The sequence below is a fragment of the Melopsittacus undulatus genome, chromosome 6 (assembly GCF_012275295.1).
Source record: "Melopsittacus undulatus isolate bMelUnd1 chromosome 6, bMelUnd1.mat.Z, whole genome shotgun sequence".
NCBI lineage: Eukaryota > Metazoa > Chordata > Aves > Psittaciformes > Psittaculidae > Melopsittacus > Melopsittacus undulatus.
In genome coordinates, this window is record NC_047532.1 from 49404197 (window position 1) to 49422060 (window position 17864).

Sequence of the window (17864 nt, forward strand, 5' to 3'; positions counted from 1 at the left end):
CTCCACCAACAGTGGTTATCCAGTGTCAGGAGGAAAGGGGAACCCTCTGCAGTGCACATAAATCAACTTAGAGCAATATGGGACAATGTGTTGACCCCTCAACCCACTAGGAATATGGAAACAAATCACTTTAAAAGGCACACGATCTGTTACAAGTGCAATGGGCTTTGAATACTGCATCAGGAATACCAAGAACTGCCCTTCTCAACCCCTGCTTGCTTTGGAGAGATTCCTGCTGGGGAAGCAATAGCCAGGCACAGATGCTGCACTTGTGGGTATGTCAGAACTAGGCTATATCTTGTTCTTCATATCATTTTGCACGTGCCTAGAAATTTGGACACTATCTTTCTTGGTGCCTCCTCACCTAATGGCCTTGTTCAAAATCCCTGAGGTTCTGTTTTCCTTTCTTCTATTTAATGCTTACAGTGATCTATCTAGTGGTGGAAGAGAAAAGGCTATGCAGGAGATCCATGCTGATTTCTGTCTCAGAGCCTTTAGAGAGAAGCAGACAATCCTTGTCCACCTGCAGTAATTCCTCTGCAGTGCTTTGCCCAGGCAGCAATTGGGAGTCTGTAAGGTGTGCGTGTGTGCATGCAACTCCCAACTGCTGTTATCAATTATGTATTTAATGCTCAGCCTTCAGAAGAGCTGACCAAGGAAGCTTCTCATAAAGAGAAGCCAATCCTTCAGCCTTCTCAGGAGGAAAGTGGTGAGGAGATAGGAAGACTCACCATTGCCATGCCACATCTTATTTATGTCAAAAGGGTGTTCAAATTTCAGAAAGCTTTTAGAGTGGGGCTAGTGCCTAGGTATGTATTTGGGGGATTAGAGAGCACACTGTGAATATTAAAATACTTTCAACTTTCTGGGATTTATCTAACTTATAGAATAGAACTGAAAGAAAGGCCAGTGTTGCTTCCAAAGCATAACTCAGATGATACTGGCTATGTCAGAGATGGCAAGACTTCCTCATACTGCCTCCTTACCTGCAGTAGTCTGCAGCTCTGGGGCCCCCAACATAACGATATGGACCTGTCTAGAGGAGGCCATGCTCAGAATGCTGAAGCACCTTTCCTATGGAGAGAGACTGAGAGAGTTAGGCTGTTCAGCAAGGAGAAGGATACTGGAAGACCTTACACTAGCCTTCCAGTACATAAACAAGCTGACAAGAAAGCTGTCAAGATACTTTTTACAAGGCATGTAGCAATAACACAAGGGGGAATGTCTTTAAAAAAAGGTCAGACTGAAATCAGATATCAGGAAGAAATTCTTCCCTGTGAGGGTGGCAAGGTCCTGGCACAGGTTGTCCAGAGAATTCGTGCCTGCCCCATCCCTAGCAGTGCTCAAGACCAGGCTGGACAGGGCTTTGAGCAACCTGGCCTAGTGGAAGGTACCCCTGCTCATGGCAGGGGGTTGGAACTGGATGAGCTTTAAGGTCCTTTCCAACCCAAACCATTCTGTGATTCTTGATGGCTGGGATGTTAAACCACCAAACTAATTTGTGACTTGCATGTGCATACAAGGAATATATTGATTTCAGAGGGGGACAATTAATTTAATATTGTTTAAAAGTTTCAGGGCTTGCCAGACTTTTGCACGGAAGAGCAATCACCTCCACACAACAAAAGATGAAATCTGGAGCTCATCAGCAAGGAAGAAGGTCCCCTTTTTAATTAAGCAAAATCTGCAGGGGATGTCACAGGCATAAATCTATATAGTGTCCACCCACCAAGACATGTCTTTTGGTCTGCCTGTGTTGTCTGAAACACACCAATGTGAGGTTAATAAAGAATGGTTATGGAAAAGGAAAAAAGATGACAGCAACAAGGTATGTAGCAGAAGCTGTTGGAAGGTGTAACTAAAGAATGGCAAAACTGCACACAAGTGAAATTAGTCACAAGAGTAAAAGATCAAGCATGTAACCTAACTGCAGGCAGAAAGGCAATGATACACCATAAAGGAATTAATGAGTAACACTCCAACCATGATTACTTGGTTTTCTGGTCTTATAAGTCTACAGATGGCTGCTGGTCCTGCAGACATTAGAAAGCTTGGAAAATAATGGCTGTGTGGGCTCTAAACCATCCCATCTGGGCTCAGCCTCTAGCAAAGTAAGGATTTCCTCCCCCACAACACAGAAGAGGCCATGACTTTACTACTGGAATTCCCCAAATCTCCTATTTTCTCAAAATCCTGCATCAGTTACTGTGCCCTCTACTCCCAGCCCCTGTACCATCTTGTGAGGCTGGCAGGCATTAGCCATGGGCAGGTTGATCACATATCCGTTTCTCCTGTGAAGGGGTCCTGGGCCTAACAGAGCAATCAGAACCACTGAAATGGCTCCCAAGCACCAAGTGAACTTTGTGTGCACATTTGAGCTTAAGCTATTGTTAGCTAGTAAAACAATCAGCTCTGCAGAGTGTCTATGATTTCGGTTAAAATGACCCACCCTGCAGAGGGTTTTGGATGTTTATTAAACCAACCTGCTCTGCAGAGGAACCAGGTTAAAATAAAGCTTTTATTGTAATGATGATGCCAAGGATCCCTAAAGAACCTGCCTATCCCTGTGGTGTTGGGCAGCAGCATCTCAAAACTCCATGGGCCCAGTCCTAGAGCCTCTTGTACTGTTCCAGAGAAAAAAACCTAACAGGGAAACAAACAAAAAAAAGCCTTGCAGCAGATATACTTTCATTGAAAATTTAAAAGTTGAATAATATAATTAAATGCCCCAGTAATAAACAACCAGCAGATCTGAAACCATCAGCTGTTTTCCCTTGAGGCTGATATTTCCAGCCCTCCAGGAGAGCCAGGTATATTTTTAAAACCAAGTCAGCCCCAGCATCAGCAGACGCAGTGAGTAGGGAAGGATGGGCTCTGCCTTCAACGCACACCGCTTTTCTGCTGCCCTATAACCCACTGTCACAAGGCCAGAACTGAGCTCAGCCTCAGCCAGCACGTACAGAAGACAGACCTTGCAGAGCCTTTTTGGTGCACCTCATATATACCATGAGACCAGACACAAGGACCAGGCATGGCTCAGGAGACCATGGAGTGGGTCCAAAACCATGTCCTGCCTGCCTGCTCTGCTGCCAGGATGCCTCTGGGCATCGCTGCTGGCGAGGTGCCCTTACGCTCCTCCCTGCTTGAGCACAGATTGCAGGCTCCTTGGCACAAGCATGCCGGCCATCCCACGCGCTCTGCAGAGCTAAGCACGCTGTCAGCATGCAACACATCACAGCAGTGACTGGCTGCCAGTAGTACAAACAGATCCATTCCACCCCACTCAGATGAATTCACAGCAAGAGAAGTTGGGTAGGTTTGGAGTTTTCCTTGCAGTAAGGAGTGGCTCTTTCAGAAAAGATGCCAGAAGAGGCAACTCAAAGTGGGTGGTAATCCCCAGGGGCTGCATCCCTGCTGCAGGGAAGACCAGGGAGCACAGATTTAGCAAAATATTAAGGAGCAATTTCAGCAATTTGCTGAACTACAGCTTGTATAAGTATATTTCAGGCCGGGTTCATAACTCCCACCAAGCACATTTACTCCACCAATTTCACAAGTGTCCTGTGAGGCAGTCCATAAACCAGCCTTATATCTTGGGGCTCATGGAAAAAAAAAAAAAAAAAAGAAGAAATTCTCTGGGACCTGAACTGAGTTCCTGTAATTCAGAGACTTCAAGAAAATTATTTTTGCTTTGCAGGTGCTTAGTCAAGACAGTACCCTTCCACAGCAAAGCAGGGATGGTTCAGGATCCCATCCAGACTTTTCCAATACAGATCACTACATTCCCCACTGACTCAGCTAGTCTGGCTTAAAATTGCCCAGGCACATCAAGCCCCTTTTCCTTCTCCTGGAAAGCCACATTACAGTTCAACAAAGTTTCCCATTTTTAAAGTTTTCTATCACTTGGCTCCCAGTGATAATTATATGCACAGTCAATACGTTTTTTTCTTGGGTTTCTTAGCCTATGACTGTCCTATCTCCTGCTTTCACCTCCAGAGCCATTAGTCACTGTTTGGCAAAGGCACATTATTCACTAGTTTTATCCATTCTATATTTGAGTTTGGTGTTACCAGAAATGAGATCCAAATCACTTAATTAACATACACCTGACCTCAGCCAAACAGGTCTTCACTCAGAACTTCCCTCATTTCATATCAGACCTGAACCCAAGAAGAATAGTGTTTGTCCTCCCTTTACTACAAAATAAGATGTTAAGAACAGTCCCACTGTCACCCTTTGTGTCCTAGAGTTTTGTCTAGGTTTCACTTGTGGAAAACAGACAATGGAACTATTTATGGACAAAACAGACACTGAATAAATAGCATTAAAAACAAGCAAAGCAGGTTGGAGAGTTTGAGGAAACGCAAAATATTAACCCAGGCAGAGGAACTCAGTTACTGGCCACTCCTGCAACTTTCAGCCAGCAGGATGCAAAGGAAAAGCAATGAAAGGGACTTCTGCCATGACTGCCTCTCCCGAACAACATCATGACAGTCAGCTTTTGGTTCTTATTTGCTGGAATGAGTGCTTCACTCATGCATCACTTCCCTAAGGGCTTCCCCTCACACCAAAATCCAACTCAAATATTGTATTGCCATTGACCATTCTGCTTTAACCACATCATTTTCCCTAGAGTGGTTAATTCATCCTGCATAACACACAGGAGAAAATTAGGCAAGCTCTGTGCAACATACTGCTGCTTAACACCTGCTCCAAGGAATCTGCCTTTCTGTTTATCTAAGGTCAGGCCTGTATATTTGGCCTCAAGGAAATCAGCAGAAGGAATTCTGTGCAGAAGATGGAAGCTACAACTGATTCATCGCTGTAATTTCTGCTCTTACCTTTCATATAATTTAGAGCAACCCCTCTCTGCTAGTGTTTTGCCCTCCTCCCCCTTCCAACATCAAGGAAACCATGTGGGACCAAAATGCTCAACCAGAATCTAAACATTTGGTCTGATTTTATTAGAAGCGGTAAAGCAATATAAAGCATTCTGAGGTTCTTTCAGAATGGGAACTTCTAATGTTTCTTTGGGGAAGTGTCAAAATGAGATGAGTCAGCACCATTGGAGCATTTTCCCCCCATTTTCTTCCAAAATGAAATTTCAGCAAAAGACCGTAATGCATCCCAATACTAGCAGACTACTTCTCACAAAGGGGAATGTCCCATCCCTGTGCCTCCAGCTGACATTAGATGGAACATAGGACATTACTAAATATCCTGTGCAACCAAGACTAAGAGAAGGCACTTTTTATTGAAGCATACTCATTCTTCATTATTTGCACTATTATTTAAGACAAGGAACAGATAGCTAGGAAAACAGGATTAGATGCTGCTGTTACAGATTTGTCCTCTGAACTGTCTCTTGCTTGAATAGGTGAAAGCTAAGTCTGACCCAGGTGTCAATACAAGGTGCAGAGCAGCAGCCTGCCTGTAAGAGCCCCACTGTGGTATTCTGCTAGGAAAGTTCAAGAAACACAGGATTCCAGATGGGAATCTTGTTCCCCAAAAGCCACAATATTGAACTGTCCTCGCTCTCCTCATCTGACAAGCAGTCTGGGTAGCCCCACCAAGTGAGATCATACCCATTTCTAGCTCTTACAACATCCTGAATAACCCTTGGACCAGTGTAGGCTAGCACTGGTCCTGCCCAGCTTGCACCAGTCACACACAGGAAGGGAGAGCTCGCTCTGCTGCAGTGAAAGGAAAGCTGGACCTTTGAAGTGCTTCTTGAGGGCCAAGCAGAACAACGTGGATGGCACCACATCTCCAAGGAAAAAGGGACCACACTGCAATTGGTAGCCATGTTTACAAGTTTCCATGCTACCAGGGTGGTACGCCAGGGTGTCAGCCAGGAGCTGTATTACAGGAATACTCAGTGCAAGGCAGGAATTTGCTCCCAGGGGCTGGCACTCCTCAGCACAGCTGCTGACCTGAGCATCCATTTTGTTCCCTTCATATTTATGAATAAACCAGGAAACAGAAGAAGTTTTACACCTCCCAGTTAATGCCTTTACTCAGTAAGCCCCTTTATCTACTCTTCCTCACTGGCTATTTACTCTGGAGGAAAATTAAAGGCACATTACATTGCATTCCTGCTGCGCTTTGCCTTTGGAGACATTTCTCTCTCTCCACTGACCTGACTCCCTAATGATGCATGTAAACTAGGGAATCCTCCCAGCAAGTATCCTTGCTTGCAAAGTCTGCAGAAGGAACATATCCAGGATACCTGCCTGGCCTATGTGTAGTCCTGACCAGATCAACTAGCCCCACTGGAGGTCAATTAGGAATTAAAGAAATGGTATGGGCTGGAGCAGGTTTAACACCCCAAGTTTATCAGGGGAGAGAATGCAGCATTATTGATTCCAGCCCCTGACCTTGAAACAATGTAAATAAGAGTGCAGCAACCCTGGAGAAGTTCTAGCAAAATAGTTATAGCATTTCAAGCAGAATAAAAAAAAACAGCTAATATACATACTTCCCCAGATGCTTGTTTGTTATTATGCAAGACATGTTTATTATGCAAAATGATAGAGCAGAAAAAAAGCAGAGAAAAAGAAAATGCAAAGACACACTGAGCTCTTAAAGTGACTTGGGTTTTTTCAATGCTGTTTAGATTTTTTTTTTTAATTGTGCATAATCATTCCCTTATTAGCAGGAATCTTTGAAGTGATTCAAGCTCCAATTTCAGCATTTCAAACTCAGAGGTTTATACTGTAAAATCATACTGAGCTCTCGTAAGCGACCCATTTTTTTTCTCTGTATTCAGTATCTCAGCTAGGGTTTTCTCAGTCTTTCCAATAAATTATGTATCGCATTTTGCCATTTCAAAAATAATTAGAACTCTGAGCTAAACAACAAGAAATATCTGAAAGCAGTACATTTTAGAAGAAAAGTGTTATGCACTTGGGGCAAAACCAATCCCAGCTGCAACACCACTGAATTATACATATCGTCATATTGCGAGCTGCAATTTCAGTGTACCTGGAGTGATTGGGTGAGCCTGCGGAGGCTCTAGAGCCCCATTATAAGCCTCTGCTCCAGGAGAGCCAGATTTGCTTCTCAGATGAAACACTTTGTATGCACTCTTCCCCATGCCCCTGTGAAGCTGGGGTGAAAGAGAGAAAGCTGGGTGCCGAGGAGAGAAACTTCACAGAGAAAGGTTATACAGGAGTAGAAATTAATTTGGTGTTGGAGCTATTAACTCCAGAGACAGAAGAGCATATTCTGTATCTTCTCCTGTTAAGATTATGCTCTAAACTCATTGGAGCAGGACATACCTCTATTCTGTGCTTCCCTGTCCTCTGCAACAACCAGCCTTTGGTCTCATCTACCCAAGCCACTAAGTGCTAAGACAGTACAAATAATACTCACCACCCTTCATTCATTCTGTATATTTTTACATTTTAAAATGCTAGCAGTGGATCCTCAGAAGAATCATGTCACTCCCTAGAACAGCTGCTGATAAAACCCTTCATGCACTATCAGGGAAATTACAGCTGTTCTACATTACTAGAAATCAAATGGGAACACACCAATGACTCTGCAAGCTTGCAATGAAGACAGTGTTTTGCATCCTACTGTCTGCAAAGACAGGTGTCTCAGATCATGACCTGATTTTTTTTACCTAATAAGCACCTCCCCAGCAGATCTAACAATAAGCTAGTCTGGGAAAAAAAATGAGGTGTCTAGTGTAAGTAAACAATGCACAAAATTCACAAACAGCTGCTTCCCAAGCAAAATGGGGTTGGCACATAATGCATCTAGGCCTCTGAAGCTGGCTAGTGATCTGTAGCTGGCTGCAACTCAGCAACCCAACCCCACACTATCCCTACCTATCCCTAACTAAAGGGGTGAGGAGACTCACTGCTAAAGGTATCAATGTGGCCAAGCATTTAGGAAGGTCTTGCACACTTCTGCAAAGAGCCTTCTCTACAAGTTTGGCTCTAGAGGACCCCACTCTGTACTGACTGGCACCAGAAAGATATTTTCCAAGGGCTGGTTATTGTAAACCCATTTAAGAGCCCATTCACACAAACTCAGAAGGAGCTGGCACAAACCACTTCTGAGCCCAGCTGATAATAGCCTCTGGTTTGATCCAGGGCAGAGGATGTCAGCCAAGGTCTCAGCTGACTCAGACAGATTAAATATCACCAGAAAAACACTAAACAAAAAACAAAACAAGCCCACAGTGATGATGTGTTCAGTTACAGCAGCCACAATCTGGGCTCAAGAAAAAACAAAACAAAACCAACCAAAAACAAACAAAAACCTCAAACAAACCACATTTTCCTGGACAACTGCATTTTATCTGAAAGCAGACCTGGGCTTGAGGGTGTTATTGTTATAAGAAGTCCTAGCAGGACAAGGCCTGGGACAAACAGCAGGGGAGGCAGCCAAGCAGCATAAAAAATTCATTTATCAGTGGATCTGCATGAGTGAACAGTATCTATGGGGAATAGTGACCTTTTTTTTGTATTTTCTAGAAATGGAGAGAGAGAAAAGAGATGTATGCACAACACCAAAGGAAACCAGACTGAGACAGAACAATGTGTCCTTCGGTGTGGGCAGCAGTCAGGTCCAGGTAGCACAGCCAGGGGTCCTTCTCACTCCAGAGATGAATAGACTTGAGTCCTGCCAAAGTAATTCCCCAACAGAGTCTTCAAGACTGACACAGCTATGCCAAATGTGGGGTTGGACTGGGATCTTGGCCCCACAAGGAAACTGCAGCATCTAAAAGAGGCTACTTGAACAGTGTCTTGGTCTTCAGTTAAATCACAGCAAAAAGACTGAGCTCTTCTCAGCCATATCCAGTTATTTTATAGGATACTGGTCTCATCCCTTGTTTTTGATGCTATGGATAGTTTAGCCCACACTCCCTGCTCCTAACAGATTTTATCTACAAATTTTCTTTTTTTCTTGCCTTGGGGTCTGTACCAAAGGACAGTGAATTCATTGATATATTGCTGTAAGACAGAGACGCTAGTCAATACAAGAAGAAAACACTGTCCAGCAAGTTCCATATCACTGGAGTAGAGATGGACCAGCAGCATCTATTTACTGAAAGCAGAAAACCTGATTCATATTGAATAGTTTAACTTTTACTAGTTCAGAGATGAATGCCATCAAGCTGTAGCACGTAGAAAGGTCCACTTCATAGAATCATAGAATCATAGAATAGTTAGGATTGGAAAGGACCTGAAGATCATCCAGTTCCAACCCCCCTGCCATGGGCAGGGACACCTCACACTAAACCATATCACCCAAGGCTTCATCCAACCTGGTCTTGAACACTGCCAGGGATGGAGCATTCACTACCTCCCTGGGCAACCCATTCCAGTACCTCACCACCCTCACAGTAAAGAATTTCTTCCTTATAACCAGTCTAAACCTCTGCTGTTTAAGTTTCAACCCGTTACCCCTTGTCCTATCACTACAGTCCCTAATGAAGAGTCCCTCCCCAGCATCCCTGTAGGCCCCCTTCAGATACTGGAAGGCTGCTAGGAGGTGTCCATGCAGCCTTCTCTTCTCCAGGCTGAACAGCCCCAACTTTCTCAACCTGTCTTCATACAGGTGGTGCTCCAGTCCCCTGATCATCCTCGTGGCCCTCCTCTGGACTTGTTCCAACAGCACCATGTCCTTTTTATGTTGAGGACACCAGAACTGCACACAATACTCCAAGTGAGGTCTCACGAGAGCAGAGTAGAGGGGCAGGATCACCTCCTTTGACCTGCTGGTCACGCTCCTTTTGATGCAGCCCAGGATACAGTTGGCCTTCTGTGCTGTGAGTGCACACTACTGGCTCATGTTCATTTTCTCATTGACTAACACCCCCAAGTCCTTCTCCACAGGACTACCATGAATTTCCTTTTTGCCCAACCTGTAGCTGTGCCTGGGATTGCTCCGACCCAGGTGTAGGACCTTGCACTTGGCATGGTTAAACTTCATGAGGTTGGCATCAGCCCACCTCACAAGTGTGTCAAGGTCCCTCTGAATGGCATTCCTTCCCTCTAGCATATCAACAGAACCACACAGCTTGGTGTCATCGACAAACTTGCTGAGGGCACACTCAATTCCACTGTCCCTGTCAGCGACAAAGATATTAAACAAGAGCGGTCCCAACACCGATCCCTGAGGGACACCATTCGTAACTGATTAACCACTGGCTATCAGTGCACCCTTATCTTTTTCAGATTAACCTTCCTACTTAAGGCAGAAACACTTGCTGGGAATAAGCAGGGCCCATTAAACCACCCTCATATGCATACATGTATGTTCTGGTGCCTAACAGGACACTTCATATGACTAGCATGTGTCTCCTGGACACACGGTCCTCCTGCTGCCCAGCACCTCTTGGTATGTCCCTCCCACCCTCCCTATGGTCTCACTATTGCTAACAAGAGATATTTTTCCTCTGAATCATCTTTAATCTCTCAGCTGTCAACTTCATATTTCCAACCTTCCATTTCTTCTCTTGCCTAAGCCTCATACCTTTCCCTTCCTTGCACTATTTGTTTAGATGCTGACCCTTCATTGCTCCAAAAAGATCCCCCCAGGCTGGATGTGGCTGAGACACACACTGCAATCCTGCAGTCCTCATTTACAGGGCACCAGCGGTATGAGGTGCCTCAGTGCTGGGCCAGGACCCCTTATACCCAGCACTGCACAAACACAGGGCAAAATGTCAGTCTGGACCCTCCTGACTACATGCGTAAAGGGAAGCAGGCATGATAATGCAGTACCACACCACACTTAGTATTACCTTTTGGGCTCTGATAGCTTTACAAAAAGAGGAAGTTTTCACTGTTAGTAAACCAATGTAATTTATTTAGCAGCAGTCATTTAGGTTTACTGGGCTATGAAAGAACAGAAAGCATCTGGCATCCAGAGAGATCCAGATTGATCTCTCTGTCTCTTCTTGACAAGCAGCCAGTTTTGAGACCTATCTCGTCAGGCATACTAAAACATCCACTTGCTGTTTTCTACCCTGAGCCACTGGGGAGACAGAGCTTTGTTACCTCCTGAAGGAAAGGGGATAATCACAACCATATGAGCGTGTTTAAAACTGACCAGGAACAAAGATGGATGGTAAGAGTTAGGGAAAATCATATACAAGCAACTCAGACTGTTGTCCTTTCAGTGGTCCCATCTCAGTTCTCAGGTATACTTTTAATGCTACGTAAATGCCTAGACAAGAGCAGAATCACTGCACTGTAAATTTACACAAAGGCAGATGAGATTAGAATCTCAGCTATACACTTTAAAGATATCATAACTACAGAAATGAGAAGTGTATTATTAACTATCACTTTTTACTATGTAGAACTAGAGCAAAGTTATTTGAAGCATAAAAAATTCTGGCAAAGAGCTGCCATATTTAATAAATCACTGAATCAATTATTCACTGTGAAAATCAATTACTTACTTCAAATAAGAATCTTATGAATAACCTCATGCCCTTTCATGCCATTTAAGAAAGTTATAGGGGAATTAGTCAGTAAAAAAATGCCTCACTTATCTTTTATGCACATTAAAAAGACCACACAAATATAGGGAAATTCTGCCAGCGGAATAGTCCAGAATCATTTTAATGAAGTCAGAGTATTGCTGTGGATTTACACTGCAGTAAAACACAGCACTAGGGCACCACCTATGATCAGTTGTGCAGGTGCAATTCAGAAGAATTCTATTCAGTCCATGCCATTTTGCACTGTGAAACCAGAATATAACCAGCCAACCACATGAACTCCTCTACAACATGAACTACATTAAGTAACTACTCAAAGAAACACAAAGTGTATCTTCACAGGTCAGGAATAATTGCCATTAGTCTCCGTGGAGACACTGTAAAGTGAATATTGCATGGCCTTGCAGCAGCTCCCTGGTTCCTGCTTTTGAAGATTTGCTGATATGTGACCATTTCCAGAAAATGCTGCAAGTCCCAATGCAGCCTCCTTCCTCCCACCTACAAAACCAAAGCACTCCAGGACCCCAACAGTGCAAAGTACTTACTGAGCTGTAGAGATATCCCTCAGCATTCATGGCAACATACAGACCTGCCTTCACCCCTTGGATTGCCACCACACGAAGACCCACAGGAATTAGATTGAAAAGGGCTGTGGAAAGGAAAGAAAAGAAAAGGTTATGAAGACAGCACCTTTGTGCGGCTAGTGCTGCTTTTTGCCCCAGGGCCAGCCCACCCCACTACTGACATTTACCAGAAGATACTGGACTAGAATCAAAAGTCCTCCTTCCAGGTACAAGAAAGGCCTGCAGCCATGGGGCCAGTGTTGAAGGGACATTTTTTAAAGTGCTGAGTTTGGCTGCCTCCCAGAAGCTTTAACACACCCATCAGTCTGTTTGATCACTGCCTTTGCAATGCCAAGGACTTATACATGCACTCAAGCTAGCACATCTCAACAGCTTTCCATGGGCTAGCTGAGCTGTGCTAACTGCCCATGGCAAATGCAACAGCACAGCTTAGTGTAGTTCACCCTGAAACACATTTAAACCTAGACACACTTTCTTGCATTTGCCATATGCTGAAAGAGTATACAGGCAGCAACCACAGCCAGAAGGATAAAAATTAACTTGACTGTGTGTCTGTGTGACCCCTGCTGTCAAGGGAATTAAGAAATTCAGGAAGAGACAGTGCTCCACACCAGGACCTGAGCACTGTTGCTCATTTAGAAGCCACACTAGACAGTACGGAAGACGATGAGACCTTGCAAGACTCAATTTTACTACAATCTTATTGATTAAAGCATTGCAATCACTATCTCCAAATTTATTACTTTATTCCTTAATTCCAAGTAGATTCTGTAGCTCACTGAAAGACCTTTCCCAGGAGCATATACATTAACGTATTGTCAGGCTTTTGCTACGTTTCTAACAGAATGGGCTCAAAGAGGAGAGGACTGTCAGTGTTGATTGAGTACTGAGGCATTAGCATGTTTTCTTTTTTACCAAGATTTTTAGAACAAAAGTATCCAGATGTAGGACCCTATGTGTTTCAGCTTATCAATAGCTAACTAGATCTTGTCCCATGTAGCTCAGGATATGGAAAGACTGTCACAGGGCCAGGCAGAACTGTGAACACAAACACAATGGAAATACTGCACTCAAGGTCTCTTCCCACTCAACTACCCTGGAACAGTAATATTTTTTCTGGTTCCCTAGTCCTGAGATCAGACTGCCCCTTCCACATTCATAAAGCATTTCTCGTGGTTTTTTTAACACACTCACTTATTTACAAAAGCCTGCTTGAAGCTTTGAGGTGCTCAAGTTAGCTCAGGGCAGATCTGTGAATGGGCAGAGTGCAGAGGAAAGACTGAGTGACAGAGCATGCAGTGAAGCATTCTTTTTCCCCAGCTGACCCTTAAGGACACTGTCCTCTAGCCGATCCATTTTATAGATCATTTACAAAGTTTTATGCCTGACACATCACACTGCAGCAAGCATAGCACAAAACGGTTTTCACATAACGGCTGTAGGAGAAACAGTCCTTCTCACTGTGTCATCTCACAGCCGTTCCTTCCCTGGGAGATGGACTACTGCTGGTTTAATATCAGCTCTGAAGCATAAAGCTTTTGCTGAAATGGTCTATTCAAAATACTATAGTTCCTCAGGCCAGGCTAGTGTTAATCCTGCTATGACAGGAGGGAGCAGAGTCCAGTTCAACAGGAGACTGATGAGATGTGCATGTGCTAAGTAATGCATGTATTTAACTCAACCATAAGATGCTTCCCAACAACCTCCCTCATGTACAGCCTGTGAATTTCTGCAGAGGGGAGAAGACAGAAGTTTTAGCCAATATGGAGAAAAGGGGTTGATGGGAGAAGAACTGAAACTGTGTCTTCATTATTTCCTTGCTACACAAGCCTGAACCAAACTACAAAGTCTGATCTAAAGTCCCAGGATTTTTTGCAGAATTCCTTAGGAGAAAAAGCAGAGCCCCAAAGGTCTGCGAAATGTAGTGGGAAACTGGTTACATTCAACCCAAACTCCTGCTGGATTTGCTTAAAGGTCAGAGGTGGATCCCTTTTCAGAAGTAAAACCTGAAGAGAGCACAAGAGACAGAAAGCTACTTTGCTCAAGATATCTAACAGGTGTCTTGACAGAACTAATTTCAGGGTTGTCTCCAAAAAGGGATTTGTAAGTCCCAGATTCACATCAATGCCCTTTTTTTCTCACTCAATTCCCAAGGACAGCTGCTTAGCTCCCCTTAGTGAGCTGCCTAACAGGAAGATACCTTGAGTCTAATAGAAACAAATTTAATCTCAGTCCCTTTTTATGCTTTTAAGTGCCATATTCAGTAAAATATCAAAACGTGTGCTGAATTCTTACCAAAGCCAATAGTAATTTTTGTGATTTCACTGGAGGATGTCAACAGATGCATATGGCAAATGAAGTCCATCCTGAGTACTGGTCTAAAGAGCTGGAGTCAAGGACGGTGCTGCTTTGAGATCGTCCCCAGAAGACTCAAACACATCCCAGCTACTCAACATTAAAGAGCTGTGCTATAGTGCATTGCTATCATTGAAAAGCTCACTAAGCAAAGTAAGCTTATATTTCTATCACTTTCTCACTACCATGAAGGTCTAAAACCCTCTGTAATTAACAAGTCTATTTATAAGCATTTCCCCTTCCTTAATTTTTCCTCCCACTGAAAAATGGAGCATATTACTGCTAATAATGAAACAAAATGGGCATCATCATTCATTCCCTACAGCAAATTTATCTTGTATAGAAAACTTGTGACAGACCATTCAAAGCATTCATTAGGCAGCAAGGTGGTAATACGCAGAATTAGCAGGTGAAAAGCTCCATTTGGAAGCATCCATATCTCCAAATCTCTCTTTCCACCTATACATGCAAAGGAAGAACAGGAACAATCCTGATGTGCTCTGTGTTACAATAGCAATACCACTGCCAGTTCCCAAGCTCCCTGAGACCCTGCTGCAGACCATGGAAGCAACACCCACAATCACAGCTTTTAGGCATGGCAAAGGATCTCCTGCAACATAGCACAGAGTAAAGGAGCAAGTGAGCAGGCAGACAATCAGGACAACATGCATCTGACATAGTTAACTAGCAGCTAAGGAAGTTTCAGGTAGCACATATCTTCCTCTATTAAAAAAGCGGTTTGGGTCAATCAAGATTTTGCAAATTCTTAAGAGCTGTTTCTGCACTTCAATCTAGAGATGTGTTTGAAGAAATTGAAGCCTTTTGTTATCATGCTTCCAAATAAATATCTTATCTTGTTTTAGAATAGATTTAAAAGCTTGTAAACTTTATTGTAAGAGTGTAAAATGAGGGACGAAAAACCCTCAACCAACCTCAAAAGCAGTATGGTTCATTTTTTGTCAGGAAAAAAACTTTGGCTAACGTGAAACATCAGAATTAGAAATGGGAAAGAGGACTAGCAGTGGTAAAGTAGGACTGGACACATGATGTGCTGATGTGAAAAAGAGAAAATTTAACAAACTCTTTCAAAACTCTGCTGCAAATGGTACATTTTCTATGACAGCTGCAACTTCATAGAATGAACATACTCTTACTTCATGGGCAGAAAATAATTAGGACATTGAATTATTTCTGCATATTTTCCTTCATTACATCTTACCATTTTCAGCCATTGGCAGATTTACACCTGACTCTGCTTATTGGTCATATTACTTTCAGCATGCTACAGTCCTAAACCCTTTGGCCATGAGTATGTTGTTCACTGTTACATTATGGCAGTTTATCAGCTGCATAACACGTTTTTAAAATCTGAACACATACTTAGCTATGTGTCTGGACTAGCTTATTTACAGAAATAGATGAGTAAGGTAAGATGTGCTATATACAAGATGTGGGCTGTATGCTCAGCTGATATAGGCCATAGTAAGTCAGAGGACCTAAACTAATTTATACCAGGTGATTTGTTCTGGATCAAGACATTTATGCTGCACATGAATAAAGAAGAACTAAGGGAGGATACAATAGGCATTAGCAGCCTTGGTGCACCATGAGACAGGCAGGTTTAAGATCATGAGAGAAATGAAGAATGCTGCTAAGATGATCAACAGGCTGTGCTGCAACATGTGCAGTTACTTCTCTCATGCAACATGAGAGAAAAAACTGAGGGAACTGTATTTATTTGCGTAGCTCAATGAAGAGAACACAATGAAACTTCTCAGAGGAGCACAATGAAAAGACAAGAAGCACTAGACAAAAGCCTCAAAGAAATTATGACTGGCTGCAAAGAACAATTTGTTACAATGAGAACAGTGCAGCACTGGCACCAGGCAGGCTATGAAGCTATGGAACAGCTCATTCCTGAAGACATTCAAAACAATTAGACATGGCTCTCTGCAGCTGAAGATAACCCATCTTCAAGAAGGATGTTGAAACTGGAGACCTCCATAGGTTTCCCCAGTCTTAATCTTTTTGTGTTTGTTTCCAGAAAGCCTCAACAATATCCTAGACATGGTGGTCTGTTTCCACTTGTTCAGTATAGTTGACCTATCCTTTATGTACTGTCTATTTGCTAAGGCTTTTCCGACATTCAGCAGGATCGTGCTAGCAAACAAAGAAGCCCCTTTGCTCTTACAAAAAAGGTGCATTACCCAGGAAGAAGCAATAATGATGCAAATACAGCAACAATCAGCCCTGAAAGACCATTTGAGATCACTGATGTTGGAAGGAAAAGATACTGCCACAAATAAAAGTGCATATATAACACTACTAAGAACACAAACAAGGACCTCTTACACCATGGAGTTGTGCTCAGATTAAAAGAAAATTATTCGTATATCCCAGTGCAAGTAGGCAGAGGATCTGTCTTCTTGCTTACATTAAGATGGCGTGCCTTTAAATGCATGGTATAAGGAACAGATGTCCCAAGCACTTCTTTCGTGGGAAACTGGCTGGATGCCCATTCAAATGCCATTAGAACTTGGCTTCTGGGTTTTTTGTTGACTTTTTTGTTGGCTTTTTTTTTTCTTTCCTTTAAGTGAGAGGAGGTGGAAAATAAATGCCACCAGCCTCTCAAGAGCACACATAAAATAGGCACCAGATAATTAACTTAAAAATTGCTGAAATATTAGCAGTTCCTGGATTTTTATTTGAACTTTTAATTGCATGAGACGTATCTGAGGGACATGTTGTGTCTCATTTTAAATGTTGATTTTGCCAGAGTAAACCAACCTAATGTATTCCACAAAAATTAAGCTTCCTTTCATAATGCTAATTAGTATAATCAGCATGTGGCTACAGAACAGAGAGTAATGTATAGAACATGGTGCTCACCGCGTGTTTAACTGTGCTAAGATGGCTTCTGCATGGAGAATAGATGGCCATCCAGATTGCCCTTCTCTCCCAGTGCAAGTTAACCAGCCCTCTTCAAGGATATGGAAATAATTATACACTCTTTGATGAGTTTTGCCCTTGCACAGAAATACTGCACAGATTTCAGACTGGCTGACCAGGAATCTTCTGGAGAAGTATTTTAAAACAGAAAATATCAGTGATGTAAATCTGTAAGCTATTCACTTCGACAAGTGAGTTTTGACTTTTTTCTGGTCAAAAATTGAGATGTCGGGAGGAATAGAAAAAGGAAAAAAAATAGTTAGTATGGTTTATTTTGTCATTTCCAAAATAAAAGAAAATGTGATTTTGTTCTGAAGCTGTAATTGGAAGCTTCATACAATATAAAATGCTGACTCAAAGTGAAGATTTATAAAGGTGAATGTGTGGTAGGAAGTTAAACAAAACTGAATAATGCACATTCTTAATTTCATTTTCAGGAGCCAAATATTATCATGTTGAATTTTTCTCTCTTTTGATATCCCCTGAGATCAGGGGATGGGGAATTCTTT

At 42.8% G+C, this 17864-nt stretch overlaps 1 protein-coding gene across 5 annotated transcripts in view; it reads right to left on the reverse strand.

Annotated features, from left to right (window-relative positions):
- Nucleotides 1-17864, reverse strand: part of FGF12 (fibroblast growth factor 12) — a 231715-nt gene that overhangs the window by 63143 nt on the left and 150708 nt on the right. For all 5 annotated transcript variants that reach the window (XM_034063861.1, XM_005146518.2, XM_031046723.1 and 2 more), the window contains one exon: nt 12013-12116. In XM_034063861.1, coding sequence (XP_033919752.1) covers nt 12013-12116 — 104 coding nt within the window. The remainder of the gene's footprint in view (nt 1-12012; nt 12117-17864) is intronic.